The sequence below is a fragment of the Oncorhynchus kisutch genome, linkage group LG14 (genome assembly GCF_002021735.2).
Source record: "Oncorhynchus kisutch isolate 150728-3 linkage group LG14, Okis_V2, whole genome shotgun sequence".
NCBI lineage: Eukaryota > Metazoa > Chordata > Actinopteri > Salmoniformes > Salmonidae > Oncorhynchus > Oncorhynchus kisutch.
Window position 1 is genome coordinate 37544018 of NC_034187.2, and position 16814 is coordinate 37560831.

The 16814-nt window shown below is 43.8% G+C and overlaps 1 protein-coding gene across 1 annotated transcript; it reads left to right on the forward strand.

Annotated features, from left to right (window-relative positions):
* The first annotated feature begins 2385 nt into the window (after positions 1-2385).
* On the forward strand, positions 2386-13940 carry LOC109903892 (14-3-3 protein beta/alpha-1). Its single transcript, XM_020500899.2, has 6 exons — positions 2386-2744; positions 3512-3961; positions 10790-10913; positions 12058-12221; positions 12565-12660; positions 12899-13940. The coding sequence occupies exons 2-6, from the start codon at positions 3668-3670 to the stop codon at positions 12971-12973; spliced, it is 753 nt and encodes a 250-aa protein (XP_020356488.1). The 5' UTR covers positions 2386-2744; positions 3512-3667; the 3' UTR covers positions 12974-13940.
* Positions 13941-16814: the final 2874 nt, after the last annotated feature.

The following is a 16814-nucleotide window of genomic DNA, read 5'->3' on the forward strand; positions in this document are numbered from 1 at the left end:
GGCATTCATGGAAAGCTAATTCCAACAGGAGCAAAGATCGTGATTGACTGAAAAGATGCTCTTAATATTCCATGCATCTTCTCTTTTTCTCTCTCTCGCTCTCTCTGCCTCCCTCCCTCTCTCTCTCTTTGTCAATTTGGACAGGTCATCGGAGACTGATTGCCATGACTAAGATCCCAATTAGGCTGACTGCTGCTGGTGGCTTAAATAATGGAAGGTTACCTTGGACATTTATGACTCAGCAGCACTTTCGGCTTTAAATCAAGCCTTGTCGTCTATTGGACTCATATCCGTCCTGTCTATGTGTACAGGCAGGGTAGTGAGTGAGAGTCAGTAGGACTGTTGCCAGGCAGGCAGGTTTCAGTAGAGACGAACAACACCCAAGGGCTTCTCTGACTTACGTAACCCTATGCCTGCCTGTTCAGTTACTGAGCAGCCTTTGGAATCTACTTTTCATACTGGAGGTGAGACGGGGTGGCGGTCACACTAGTGCTGAGGGTAGATAAGGGGAAGGTATGCAAGAAGGGGAAATTGAAGATGGCCGTTCAGATGGCCGTTCATCACTAAGCACACATGGAGCCTCACAAAAAGCAAGCTGTGTTTTGTGCTTGAGGCAATAGGCATAGCGTAAATCCAGTTTTTAGAAAACCTTGCTGCTTCTTCTCTGCTTCCTCTTCATTCACTTAATGCCCTGTGGGTAGCCTCCTCAAAAACAGAATGCAAAGGTGTTTGATAACCATTTGTCCAAAGAGGCCAGAAAGGCAAAAGGCCCAAATGTAATTGTAATCATTTCACTGTCTTATGACATCATCTTCAAATCTGTCATATCTCTGCAAAATCATATAGGTTGTGAATAAGCCTACATTTAGCAGACAGATACCGCCTTGAAAGCAAAGATACATCTATAGGGAAAGGGAAATGAGTCAAGATTCAGGGCAAAAAGAGTAAGCTATAACATAACTAGCCTCCCTTCTCTGTTCAGTCATAGCAAATGGAGTTCTAGACTTACAGGGCTTGTGAGGGGACATTCCAGACTTGTAACTTATCCATTTGTGAGGCCACTGTAAAGAATCACCCTAATGGCCTACAGGCCCTTTTCCCTCAAACAATCAAGAACACCCAAACCAACCCCATGAAATCATATGGACTGCACTATCTATCACAACGAAAGTGTCAGGACTGAGCTGAGCATGAAGAAACAATTAACCCACAAAACACGTTCATCATCTAGGCCTACCTATAACATCCCGTGGGATATGCGTAGCCTTGTCTCAGTCAACCAAAATCACAGCAGTGTAGCCTACTTCAAAGTCTACAAAATCACAGGTTTTTATGATGAATGGACATGGCATTGATGCGCTGTGTTTTCCACTGTAGATTGTTCCCATGACACTGTGTGAGACCATTCAGGGCCCTTCTGGGAGACTGCAAGCCTTTCATTTCAGCTAATGCATGCTGCCAATTATCGGACAATAAAACCACAGGGCAGACAGACTCAACAGAGACAAACAAAATGGCTGCTGAAAGTGACTAATGGTGAGGGTGCAATGGGAAACTGTTTAAAAATAACAATAATAATAAAAAGATATGCTGGTTATATTTCTGAGTGGGGGAGGGGAATCAGTTTTGAAGATAAGATTCGGAGAGAGTAGGGAAGAAGAAGGACGCTGGACACTGACCTCATTGAAAAAGCATATGATCAATAAAATTCACAGGATGAGGTTTGAATTAGAAAAAGGATTTTCCAGATTACAACCCTGTTCGGCTGGTGTCAATGAAATATTTCTCAATAGCATATCCAGCTGTGATCAGGATGCATCTAGGTGTAGGATTCGATTAGACAGGTGGATTTCCCATGTCTGTGACCCCAGAGATGAGAGGAATGGCACTGAGCCCCGTGTGCCTACCGCCAGACCACTTCTACCACTGTGATGCTATTTTTTAGAAACCAAGCCACATATTATTAGGCAATCACAACAATCATAGCAAGTTATGACACGGAAGTCCCCTTTTCATCTAGGGGCTACAAATCATGAACACAAGGGGATGCAGATGACCCAGACAGTTGATCATCCAAGGCATAATATCACCATTAAGATTCAGGTACATTTCCCCATGAGTGTAATTAAATAAGGTAAAAGGCTATTTGGTATTTGACATAGCCAGGCCTATGTCACAAAGAATGTAATAAATTGGTATGCGCACTGTGTACCCTATTACTGGCATCATGTGTTCTGTGCAGTGAACATTTTATTAAAGCCATCATTGCTTTAGTGAGCACTAATATGGGGTAATTTGGTCAAAGTTGTATGGCTGACATCACCCACAAAATCAATGTTTCAGAAGGAGAAAGGGTATTAAGGGGGGGAATTAGCAATATCTCGCGTGCCACGCCCGCCTCGTGCAAATGGAAGTGGGCAGGAACTAAGGATAACCATGGCAATGGTGACGTCTTCTCCCTTGCTCTAATTGGAGGAAACCCCGTGGCCCTAGCCGCAGCCTACGGGCTAGTCGAACATGTCCCTGAACTCCCGCCCCCTTTCCCCTCGCGAAATAGCTACTGGCTAGTATCTCTAGAAACCATCGTTGACAGGTGAAAATGTATATTTCTGATTGGAAAATCATTCTCAGCTAGAGCCGCCCTAGCAAGTTTGGTTGAATTGCATCTCTGCTGGTTTTCCGCTCTGCCTCATACCAATCTCAAAAGCGGATCAATTCGGAGGAAGAAATCGGGACCTTAGAAGGTTAGAAAATTCAGAAATCCCATTTCAATCTTTTTTTAGTTTGCGATTTGTAAATTATGTTTATTTTGTAGCCAAGCATGGTAACGTTGTGTTGTTCCAATCCATTCAGGATGAAAGGAGTGGCCCTACGCTAACGTTACTAGTTATCTTTTACTATTGTAGGCTAACGTTAGCTAGATGCTCATCTGGCGGGTTTATGTTAGTTTGTCTGGTCGAAGCAAGATGGATGCATCATTTTTGTTTTGCATAAATGTTAACCTTGTGGGGATGTAGCTAGGTAACTTTGTCTCTAGCGTTGTCTGTGGTAGCACTGTCTGGTAGTACTGTCTGAATGCTAGCTAACGTCGTAACAGTCAGCAACTGTGACCACTAACGTTAGTTTAATTGCCAGCCTAACTAACTATGATTGCTAACTAGTTAAATTTAGATGGTTAGCATAAAGCTAACTTTGAGTCTTTCTGGGTTAACGAACGTCAGCTAGCTACTGGTACTGTGTCACTAGCTAGCTGACGGCAGCGACCCATCGAATTTGACAGACACCATGTCCACGCGCGCACGACACGCGCACACAGCCGAATGTAACGGTAGCTAGCGCGTGTAACCTGTAACGTTAATTCCAAGTTTGATTGCTCTGAAATTGTTATTTATATCGGCTTCAGTTTATAATACGCTGGTGCTAGTAAAAGTGCATTCACTACATTGGGTCACAACCTCTTCCATAATAAATTGACTAACAGTGACATAAACCTCCCGTTTTACACTTGCAGGTTTTTGGTGGAATACTCCGGAGCACCCCCTACTCTCCATCTTGTACCTCCCAATTCAATTTATTCCCTGTTGCATTCCTGGACTCCTATTGTTTTTAAACCTTCCCTGGCAAGTCAAGATAAGGTTACACACTAAATAATAAAATAAAAAAAACAATGGATAAAACGGATCTTATTCAGAAGGCCAAGTTGGCAGAGCAAGCCGAGCGCTACGATGACATGGCTGCCTCCATGAAGGAGGTAACGGAGCAGGGGGGCGAGCTGTCAAACGAGGAGAGGAACCTGCTATCTGTCGCATACAAGAACGTTGTCGGAGCACGGCGGTCGGCATGGAGGGTCATCTCCAGCATCGGACAGAAGACCGAGGGAAGCGACAAGAAGCTCGCAATGGTCAACGAATACCGGGAGAAAGTGGAGGGAGAGCTGAGAGATATCTGCAATGACGTACTGGTATGTAGTACCAGTACAGATTAATTCTGCTGGAAATGTTTGGTATATAAAGTGGGTGTACGCAGGGTAGAGCGAAATTCAGTTGGTGGTACAGTAAACAAAAACGGTTGGAACCACTGGCCTAGGATACTGAATACACCCATCTCACCCTCTCACAGCTTGGAGCTGGGAAAGTGTGGTCACTAGTCAGACAATCAGTCACTGTGTTGCATCATTATATTGACAATGTATATGGATGTAAAATAATTACATGAAAGACAAAGATATAATTTGAAATAGTTGATTAGTCATCTTTCTAGGTCTTTGAAGTGTTTGGTTAGTGGTCTTCCAAGACTGCCCTTGTCCTCTTGAGGCATATTTGAGTGTATCAGTGCAAGCACGAGACATCAGTAATTCACCCAGCCGTACTGCCACAGGAATCTCAACTCTATGCTGTCTAGATAAATTTGCTGAAGAAAAGGGACTCTTTAAATTATGAGCAATGCCTTCTCTGAACAGTCAACACTACATTAAGTATGCTTGATGAAAGACAGTGTTTGCTTAACAAAAGCATAGCTATGCAGATCTTTCCACTATGTTATCAGTCTACCAGGACTGGTTAAATTCTGTCGCAATTCAGGTTGAATAGCACATACAGTACCAGTCAAAAGTTGGAGACATACTCATTCAATGGTTTTTCTTTATTGTTTTATGATTTTCTACATTTTTAACACATCAACCATGAAATACCACACATGGAATCATAATCATGTAGTAACCAAAGAAGTGTTAACAAATAAAAATATATTTTATATTTGCGATTTTTTTTGACGTTTTGCACAGCTTTGCATTCTTGGCATTCTCTCAACCAGCTTCTTGAGGTAGTCACCTGGAATGCATTTCAATTAACAAGTATGCCATATTAAGTTATTTGTGGAATTTCTTTCCTCCTTAATGCGTTTGAGCCAATCAGTTGTGTTGTGGGAAGGTAGGGGTGGTATACTGAAGATACCCCTATTTGGTAAAAGACCAAGTCCATATTATGGCAAGAACAGCTCAAATATGCAAAGAGAAACGACAGTCCATCATTACTTTAAAACATGAAGGTCAGTCAATGTAGAACATTTCAAGAACTTTTAAAGTTTTTCAAGTGCAGTTGCAAAAACCAAGCGCTATGATGAAACTGGCTCTCATGAGGACCTCCACAGGAAATGAAGATTCAGTTACCTCTGCTGCAGAGGATAAGTACATTAAAGTTAACTACACCTCAGATTGCAGCCCAAATAAATGCTTCGCAGAGTTCAAGTAACAGACACATCTCAACATCAACTGAGGAGACTGCGTGAATGCCTTAATGGTCGAATTGCTGCAAAGAAACCACTACTAAAGGACACCAATAAGAAGAGGCATGCTTGGGCCAAGAAACATGAGCAATGGACATTAGACGGGTGGGAATCTGTCCTTTGGTCTGATGAGTCCAAATGTGAGATTTTTGGTTCCAACCGCCCTGTCTTTGAGATGCAGAGTAGGTGAACGGATGATCTCCGCGTGTGTGGTTCCCCCCCCCCGTGAAGCATGGAGGAGGTGTGGGGATGCTTTGCTTGTGACACTGTCAGTGATTTATTTAGAATTCAAGGTACACTTAACCAGCATGACTACCACAGCATTCTGCAGGCAGCGATATGCCATCCCATCTGGTTTGCACTTAGTACCACTATCATTTGTTTTCTAACAGGACAATGACACACAACACACCTCCAGGCTGTGTAAGGGCTATTTGACCAAGGAGATTGATGTAGTGCTGCATCAGATGACCTCCGCAATCACCCGACCTCAACCCAATTGAGATGGTTTGGGATGAGTTGGACCACAAAGTGAAAGAAAGGCAGCCAACAAGTGTTAAGCATATGTAGGAACTCCTTCAAGACTGTTGGAAAAGCATTCCAGGTGAAGCTGGTTGAGAAATGCCAGAGTGTGCAAAGGGTTGCTACTTTGAAGAATCGCAAATATAAAATATTTTTCTATTTTTTTATTTTTTTTGTTGCTTACTACAGGATTCCATATGCGTTATTTCATAGTTTTGATGTCTTTACTATTATTATACAATGTAGAACATTGTAAAAATAAACTCTTGAATGAGTAGGTGTCAACTTTTGACTGGTACTTTATATACTTAAAAAAAAAAAATCCTGAATTGACTCATTTGAAATGGAATTGACCTTTACTCTGGTCTCACGCTCAGCAGTGAGTGTTTCCCTGAACCCAACCATTAATTTATTTTATCTGTTAAGCATATCACACCTCTTATTAATCTTGCTCTAAACAGAGACTAACATTAGATTGTTTCAATCCAATGTGGGTCAAATGTCATGTCCCACGATTGTCCATGAGTTCCTACAGTCTAAAATGGTGATCTGGCCCTGAGATGAGAAGGTAGTATTATATTTTCATCCTCTCTCCGGTTTCTTCCTGTTGGGAATGTCACACTGAACAATGGGGTTTAATGACGTGATGGTGCTGACTGACAAAGGTCACAAACCAGTGTGTCTGCATGGTAAGGTGTGTCAGAATGGGTGGAGTAGGCACTGGCGGACTACCAGTGGTGGCTGATCAAGGGCCGTGCTGTTATAGGCCTAAAACTGGGAGAGTGTGGGCTCCTCCTGTTTTGATATTCACATATCTAGGTTCCTTGGGACATCTAGGTTCCTTGGGACATCCCTACCCTAAACACTACCATAACCATAACCTTAACCATAACCTTTACCTTAACCATTTAAAAAATATATATCAACTGCAATTGAGTAGTGACGTCCCAAGGATCCCGGCTAGCACGGACCCTTCACATTTCATCTGGCACATGAGTTGTAATGAAGCTAGCCAAGTGGAAGAGTTCATTCAGAATTGTGTAACAGAACTGTCATAGCCCAGTTTGTTCAAGTGGCTATGTCTCTCAACCTCACTAACCTAGCTTGCTACACAATGGGGGCTACTCTCTGATTTAAAACTGAAACATGCAGGAAAATATATTTTTTGGTTCCCTTCCAATAATATTACTTGACTGTCACTGACTGGACTTTCTACTACAGACTTTTTCCCCTGTTTGTTTTTTTCAGGGGCAATTGTTTTCACTTAAATCCAAGCCTGTACTACTGAATGGCTCTGCCCATTTATTCCTATCTGGTCTTGATAGTGGATTAAGGGAGGATCTGGTGGAGGCTTAACTGTGAGGTTGAGAGAATTTCACTGAGCTGCTGGCCTTTAGACACACGGAGGTCTGAGATGAGGGGATTGGCTTGGGGGGATGTTGTGGGCAGCGTTTTGTAAGCACGCTGGAGCCCAATCTAGCACTGAACCTTACATATAGGAATACCATTAAGGCTTTATGACTATGTCCCACATCTCTACTGAATTTTTTATTTTTTTAATAAAGGTTGCAGTGTCCACTGATCAATTGTGAACATCTAGCCAGGGAGATATTCAAAGCATGTCACTTGCTAATCACATTTCATTGCCCCTGCCATTCTAATTGGGTTGCTGTTATTTACTCTGACCGATATTAATGGTCACCAACAGAGATTTAAAACATTTTTTTTGTGGCATATATGCATAGTGGTTCTCTATACGAGCAAGCAAACAATGGCAATCCCTATGTATGTAGGCATAACTGATAAGCAGCTAACTGTAGGCTGGGGTGTAGGTGTGCCTCAGGTTGGTTACCCCCCCCCCCCCCCTCTCCTTTCCTTTATGCCAGTGAGTCATGGTTATGTAAACCGTACAGATGGGCACATCTTCTGACCACACCTTACAGCTTCTCCACGTCTGTGCACTCACCGCTCTCTAGTGTGTGTGGCTCTGACTCAGATGCCTGCCAGTGTTGACGGAGGGCGTGGTGGAGCCAGCCTATAAGAATGTTTATCTCGCTGCTTGCCTGAACTCGTCCCTTCTGCTTGGCGGCTGGCTATTGGTGCACGTAACCACCTATCTCCTCTCAGCTGACAGGCCTTGGCTTGACTGGGCTGAAGTAGGCCTGGATAACATGGCACTCATTTTCCACTGAGGCGATGTCATACTGGACTGGGTGGAACCCTTCTGCTGCCCACGGCCATGCAGACACTGCCCTTACCCACCCTGCATGTCTGCACTGTGTATGGGAATAGATAATGGAAGCTGGATAGTTACCCCCAATAACCACCACTCAATCTGTTAGAAATTACAGTTGATTGTGGTCAGAATCGGTTCACTTATAGTAGATTAGGCCGTGGCCATCGGCGCTGCCGTGAAATTGGAGGATGGTGCTGAGGATGGTGCAGGCTGTTTTCAGTGCTCCACTTTCAGGCATCGGTTTGACAGAACTGAACGTGGCCCACTACACAACAATCCAGGCTGGTCTCGTCTTCACATGTGAATCTAAGCTTGGCGAGACACATTTTTCAAAGTCAAACCTGGGTTGTCATGGCGACGGCCCACATTTTTGTGATCATTGAAAACCCGGCCAGATTCGCACAGTAGTTTTTAGATGGACTAGCACAAAAATATGCTCGTCCGTATGTTCACGATGATGCTCATCTCCAATAGAAGAGCACAGTACTACAGTACTACAATTAGTCGAACACTGGAGAATTTCACCATCAGCTCTTGTTAGGCCTATATCATAGCCGCAGATGAGATATAGGAGCCCATTTTATTAAGCACAGTGCTATTGCCTGGGTCATTTATTAGGGCACACCGTAGCTAAATGTTTCCTATTGGACAGGTTCATGTAATTCCTCCCTGTTTCCTTCCGTTTGGTGCCTAATGAAGACTGCCTTGGGCTGTGTGAACTGAAGACCATGTGAACAACCAGGCCACTCTCCCTCCACTCGTCTGCAGGCAGGGTGATGTATGGGAAGGAATGCTTGGAACTTGAGACATTTGAGCGTGCCGTGTATCTAGACTAATCTCGTCTGTAAGTAGACTGGGTGGGAGTGGCTCGGGTAAGAGTGTGGGCAGGGCTGGATGAGCCCTGAGACACGCCCACTTCGACTCACTCCCTGTCAGTGTCAGTAGATGCCATTTTAGGTCTGTCAGCCTCTGCGGCGAACTCATTAATCTGATATTTAAAACAAGTTAATGTGACTTAAACCCTTGGTCTCACTGACACAGATTTGCTGTAATCAGGCAGCAGTCAGACACTTTTGGAGACTGGTCCTGATGAGTTGGCCCTGGCTGGTTAGGCTCCTTCACGCTAACTAACTGATGATTAGCATTCCAGACCTCCGTGTCAGGAGCTGATACATTTCTCTTACAGAAGGAATCTTGCCTTGGATTGAACCCCAGATGAAATGTAGGCCATAGCTCCTACTGTATTCCCTATACCCTCTTCAGTATAGTTAGTGTGTTGCAGATGAACTGGTCTGCAGTGATGCTGGAGTTTCTGCTGCTGCTGTGGGTTTAAATATAGATGCTGTTGGGTGCCTTGGAGTGCTATGTAAGCTGTAGCATACAAGCAGTGCTGCTCTTTCCCAGTTTTAGCCGCAGGTTTTGCTTCTGAGACACGTTGATTCGATGGCGGTATCTGTTCCACTAAGACGGAGCGCTGAGGAACGTTGGAACGAAAGGAGCCCAGAAGAATCTGGGGCAAAAGACGGTCAGGAACTCGCAGGAGGCCTGGCCTCATTATGGACAAGTTGGAATGACTTGACGCAGTGCAAAACCCTGGCTCCCACCCTGCTTATGCTGAAACCACTGCTGCCTGCCCATATGCACAGCTAGGCTCTTGCTGTCTACTCCACTGGACTCATGGTGGACTCTGTATGTGTGTCTAGGGCTGGCACAAGTTACTGTATAACCGTGTAGTCGTCAGTTATGGATGAAGACGGTCATGAAAATAAAATAAAAACATTTTTGGGGGGGATTTTTGGTTGTTAAGAATGAGCAGCATAATGGGGACGTCTGGGCGTTCGTGCTATACTCATGGGTACACTAGCAATGGCTGCCTGGTATTGTGATCATTTTCATGGTACTGTAAAATGTTCATTCAAGTGATAACTGATGTGGCTCATGTGATGGAATGCATTTTTTTTCTTTCTCTAACGTCTGAGTTAAATAAACAAATCACAGCACATTGATGGGTACACTTCCTGCTTTTACTTCCTGCTTTGCTCTTCGCAATGGCTGCCAGTCGCCCATTATGCCATCATTGACTTGAATGTTGACGCACATTCCAGTTATTCTATTGCAGCAGATTCAGTCAGGAGCTGAGAGGAGAAAATGTGCGGAGGGAAGAAAGAAAAACTTAACGGTGACCACGGTCATTTGGCTGGCCAATTACCGTCATCCAAAATTCCTTGACTGTCACAGCCCTACGAGTGTGTGCCTCCCTCGTGTGTGCAAATCCTGCATGGACATCACTCGCATGATGTCATCACATGAGGCTACTGAACTGGTCAATCACATTGGGTCACAGGCTCAATTACATTTTTTCTGATAATCGCTATATGAATTTTGAAACGTGTGTTCATTGTTGTTACACCTCCTTGGTCCAGCACTGTCGCTAATGCTGCTCACCCAGTTTTTGTTGGATATATCACAGTTGTAACGGGAAGATTGAGGCTTCTTTGCCTACCACTGGTATTGAAGGGTTTGGTTGGGAACTCGACTCACATGGTCATGTTTGGGTGTATGTGGTCTCAGCCAATCAGAATCAACCTGCTTTCTTTAGCCAGTCAGAGTATGTTAACAGGATTTCAATAATAAAGGAACATTGACTGTCAAATAGATGGAAGTGTGTGTGTGTGTGTGTGTGTGTGTGTGTGTGTGTGTGTGTGTGTGTGTGTGAACAAACAATTCATTCCTGTTTCCTTTGCACAGGAACTTCTGAATAAATATTTAATTGAGAACTCCACAAACGCCGAAAGCAAAGTCTTCTATCTTAAGATGAAGGGGGACTACTATAGATACCTTGCCGAAGTCGCCTCCGGGGATGACAAGACAGGTGAGCTTGAAATGGCCCCTCGAACTGATTACTGCATGAGGTTTTTGCCATGTTGGTATTTGCAAGCAATACACTTACATTTTAGATGTGTGAACTACTCTGAATGGGGTGGCAGGTAGCCTAGCGAGCTATGGGCCAGTAACCGAAAGATTGCTGATTTTTGAATCCCCTAGACGACTAGGGGGAAAAAATCTGCCAGTGCCCTTGAGCAAGGCACTTAACCCTAATTGCTCCTGTAAGTCGCTCTAGATAAGAGCGTCTGCTAAATGACAAATGTAATAATCTCTCTAGCCCAAGTGCTACTCGAGCCAGATATGTAAAATATATTGACTCTTTTCTTTTGAAATCCCCCATTTTCTCTCTCTCTCTCTAAATCCCAGAATGACATCTAAGCAGGCTTAAATGACTGTGGGGCATGAAGTAAATGTTCTGTGAAGTATAGACATTGTTCTTCGCAACCCTATAGAATTCGCCTCCCTCTGATTGCGTAACAGCCCCAATATGAATCTCCCCTCCGAGTCACGTCCTAATAAAGACGCCTTTGATCTGCACTATTGCAAGACGTCCTTTAGGTCTCTGTCGCATGCCGTTGTTCTACAGTCTGCGAGGAGGTTAAAATGAGGCTTTATGAGGCTCTGCTTTAAACTCCGAGCCCCTCGTGCAGCAGCCGAAATAGAACGGCACATTTTGTAACGGAGCTGGAAATGGTGTCAAGTGAGGCGTCGGTACACACTCGCACGACCGCAGGGAGCCGTCTCATAGGAGGAGACGAGGAAGAGGGGAGGGTTCTAGCCTACTGTATGGGCCTCTGAGACTCCCACTGGCACCCATTGTGTGACGCACGCAAAAGAGAACTCTATGCCCAGTTATAAGCATGTGCATTTCAAGTGAGGCTTGGACAAAAGGAAATCAATGTGCCACTCGACTGCTATGTTCAGTTGCTTATTGCTGAGAACATGTCACACAGAATTGTCCAAACAGTACACTTGTAGTCTTTTAACCTAACACCCACTAGCCTATATCATAATCGCTACAGAGTGAATTTGAGTGAATCAGGCTTGTGTTAGTCGAAATAAGCGTCCAGTAGGGTGTCTCACTACCATTTGCCTCCCATAACGTCCACTTTGATCTGTGTGCTCCCCAGCGACCATAGAGAACTCTCAGGAGGCTTATCAGCAGGCGTTTGACATCAGCAAGAAGGAGATGGACCCCACGCATCCCATCCGCCTGGGCCTGGCCCTCAACTTCTCAGTCTTCTTCTACGAGATCCTCAACTCCCCAGAGAAGGCCTGCTCACTGGCCAAACAGGTCAGTCCAGCCTCACCCCTCTGTTCCTGTACCGTTTTCTTTAGATCTGGGGACTTAGTTTGAAATGTAGAGAAGTTCCATGTGTTATCTGCTTGTTCTGTCAGAATGAATGATAAGTGGTGTGTTTTGAATTGCTAACTCGTAGGTAAGTGTGTGAATGGGTTGATTGTTATGTCTCTTCTGGAAAAATGTTTTTCAATGAGCAATACCAAGTAGATGGCTTAATATCTGTGTTGGACTTTGCTGGGGGTTTATTCCGATCTATGGTAGCTTGGATTTTGTACAGTTAATCTACTTTGAAGCTTGCCGTGTAATAATTTTTTCTTTTTTTTTGTGTCTCGAGGCATTTGACGACGCCATCGCAGAGCTGGACAAACTGAACGAGGAGTCCTACAAAGACAGCACTCTCATCATGCAGCTGCTCAGAGACAACCTGACAGTGAGTTCCCTTCCCTATCTGCTCTGCCATGTTCCTTATTCTAGTCAATATTTACGGTCTGTTAAATGAAACTTTAATGTTTTTTATTTTTTATTGTCGGAGATGGTACAATAATGATAATGTTCACTTATAAGAGTTCATTTGGAGGACTGTCTGCATGGTAACGAGTTGTCTACGAACAAGTTTTTGTCTTTTGACAAACATTGACCTTAAACACATTTTGGTCTCTTTCTCCCAGTTATGGACATCCGACAACGCTCCCGAGGAAGGGGAAGGCGGAGAAGCCAGCGAGGCCGGAGAGAACGAGAACTGAAACTGAGTCATCTCTCCAAAAAATAACCTTTTTACACGTCTCCATTCCTTTATTGCTCCACTTCAAACTGATTCTAGCGATGAAACCCATTACTGAGAAAACTGCGTATGGAAATTCCAAAGTCATTTGTCTTTTCACATTGCCGTTTTTGGAGAAAAAAAAAAAGATTGACTGGAGAGGGAAAAAAAACTCCATTCCTTGGTTTGTGTTCATCCTGGCCTTCCATATGTGCAGATTCTGATGTTAGATCATTATGAATAGCTTCACCTCTTTGTATCAACGTTTTAGTCCAAAATAGAGGAAAAAAATAAGAAATTCTAGGGTTTTTGCTGCGCTACAGAAAATGTTAGTCCCATCAAACACCAGGGCAGTTAAGTATTCTTTGAACAGGGGTGTTTGCTAAGCAGGATAGGATGAATAGTTCCCTCATCCTCCGTAGTCTTTCTCCACACGGTTATCTGGTACGGTTACAGCTGCTGACGTCCGACATGGACAAGTCCAATTGTTCGATACTGCAGGGACGGCCAGTCTATGAGCTGGCACCCAGTCTTTCGCAGCCAGGTGATTTTCCATTGGTTCTTTCCTCACTCCCTCTGGTTACGGTATAAATCATGTCTGGTTGAAGACCATACAGAAGTGGGGCATTCTAAAAACTCAAACTCAAAATAAAAACAATCTGATAATGGGAAGGAAAAAAAATATTCCTACATGCATGTAATTTAATAGTGCACTGGAACGGAAACCAATGCTGTATACACAGCAAGTCCAATTTAGTACTTTTCAATGCAGGTGTGTGCACATGTTAAAGAAGGTGTTTGGTTAGTCCAAAGATTGTCATTAGAGATTTGGACCACTATTGTGTTTTTTTGCTAATCATCGATTGTAGTCCCCAAAAGCCTCGTGGAAATGTTTAATGCCCTATGTATCAGCTATGTAACATTAATAAAAATTACATTTTATAAACCAATCTCGAGCTGGGGTCTTTCCAGTATGGTGTGCGTTTTTAACTGTGCAGGTATCCCGTTTGATCCTTTCAACTGTGTGCTGTTTTAGAACCTGATTTCACACATTTTTATAGAAGATCAACTGACGTTAATTGGTAAGGTCATCTAACCTAATTTTGGACCAGTGTTCATGTCAGCAACAGCTATGCTATTGTGTGTGTGTGTGTGTGTGTGGGGGGGGGGGGGGGGGGGGCAAATGTCATGAGATGCTCTGCTTTATTTTGATGCCACAAAATTAAGTCCTGCAGGCCCTCGTTATCTTGCTGCAAAGAAAGACCTAGTTAATCTACAGCTGGTCCAGAACAGAGGAGCATGTCTTGCTCTTCATTGTGATCGGAGGGCTAATAGAAATACTATGCATGCCAGAGTTGAGGAGCGACTTACTGCATCACTACTTTGTACAAGAAACAATGTTAATTCCGAGTTGTTTGCATAGTCAACTTACACACCGCTCTGACACACACACTTAACCCACCAGTCATGCCACCAGGGGTCTTTTCAAAGTCTCCAAAACAAATTCAACGTGTAGAGTAGTGTATATAGAGCCATTATTGCATGGACTTTCCATCTCATGTTACAAAAATGAACAGCAAACTTGTTTTGACCTACCTAGATATTGTGTGTATGTATTGATATGTAGGCTGTGTGCAGTTAAATGTATGTAGTTCTGTCCTTGAGCTGTCCTTGTCTATTAATGTTCTGTATTATGTCATGTTTCGTGTGGACCTCAGGAAGAGTAGCTGCTGCTTTTGCAACAGCTAATGGGGATCATAATAAAATACAGAAAAAATACATGATAGATTAATTTTGAGAAGAGTGATGATTGGAGCCCTAATACACTAAGTCAATGTGACCCAACCTTTTGATAACTAGCCCAGACCATAGACCTGCTGCGGGTGCATCATGAGTATGATACACATTCCCTGTCATAAATGTTCCCTCAGCATCATTTTGTGAAGACATTTTTATTTGTCAAAAGAGGATATTTTTATCTGCCCTTTGCTCTGACGCATCTGGAGCGAAATGCCGCAGATATATTAGAAAAGGAGGAGACAACGACGTGTTCAGAACAACTCGGAAATCTCTGACATCCGACTTCAGTGCGTTCAAGACAACTGGGAACTCGTAAAGACGACCTCATACTGGGAAAATGGTTTTGAACGGCCATTCAACTCGGAATGCCAAGTCGGAAACTGGGGCAACTTTCTAAAGTTCCGGTGTTCCGAACTGAAGATCACTGACGTCATGATTTGACCTAGTTTTTTCCGAGATCCCAGTTGTCGTGAAAGCGTCATAAGAATCCCAGAGGGAAATTAATGGTGAAACGTATAATGCTCCGCCCAGCAGAATGTCAACCAATTGCGTTCATGTTGTCATGCTGCTTCAAGCGGTTTCTAAACTAATTGTCACGTTATCCCTTCTAAAAGTCAGGGAATGACTTGTCGCTTTCAGATGCTAGTGGGAACTAGGAAACCTTAATTGTTCCGACTAGCACGTGAATGCGCTAGCACGTGAACGGGACAAATGAGTCGAGAAACACGATTTCAAAGCTATGCAAGACTACAATTCAAATCAAACTGTATTTGTCACATGCGCCGAATATGGAGTAGACCTTACCGTGAAATGCTTACTTACAAGCCCTTAACCAACAGTTCAGTTCAAAAATATTTTCCAAATAAACTGAAGAAATAATTAAAAGTAACACAATAAAATAACAATAACGAGGCTATATGTCTGATGGTCATTTGATTAATTGCTCAGCAGTTTCATGGCTTAGGGGTAGAAGTCTTTTGGTCCTAGACCTCGTATATAGGTCCAGGATGGCAGGAAGCTTGGCCCCAGTGATGTACTGGTTTATACGCACTACCGTCTGTAGCGCCTTATGGTCAGATGCTGAACAGTTGCCATACCAGGCGGGCATGCAACTGGTCAGGATGCTCTTGATGGTGCAACTGTAGAACGTTTTGAGTATCTGGGGACCCATGCCAAATTTTTTCAGTCTCCTGAGGGGGAAAAGGTGTTGTTGTGCCCTCTTCACGACTGACTTGACGTGTTTGGACCATGCGAGTTCATTGGTGATGTGGACACCAAGGAACTTGAAACTCTCAACTCGCTCCACTACAGCCCCGTCAATGTTAATGGGGGCCTGTTCGGCCCGCCTTTTCCTGTAGTCCATGATCTGCTCCTTTGTCTTGCAAATTGAGTGAGAGATTGTTGTCCTGGCACCACACTGCCAGGTCTCTGACCTGCTCCCTATAGGCTGTCTCATAATTGTCGGTGATCAGGCCTACCACTGTTGTGTCGTCAGCAAACTTAATGATGGTGTTAGAGTTGTGTTTGGCCATGCAGTCGTGGGTGAACAGGGAGTACCAAGAGGGGACTAAGCACACACCCCTGAGGACATGTTATAATTATCTCAAAGTCAGGCACATGAGGTTGGTGGCACTTTAATTGGAGGAGAACGGGCTCGTGGTAGTGGCTGGAGCACAATAGGTGGAATGGTATCAAATACATCATACATAAGGTTTCCATGTGTTTGATGCCATTATTTAGAGCGTCCTCCACTCAGCAGCCTCCACTGAGTCAGGGTATGGCTATGAGTCGAGAAACCTGCCTATTTTCCTTGAAAGAACATAATGTCACTATTTCAAAGCTATAAGATATTACATAGGACAAGTTAATTATCTCAAATCCTGGAAAATATTTGTAATGTTAAGCTTCTTGTTCACGTAATTCGTGCTCATGTTGGGGTTTTGTGCTAGCGCCCAATTACTCCTTGAAGGAGACGTCACCTTGCCGGGTGTACCCAGAATGCACCACGCGGCCCGGCCCATTGC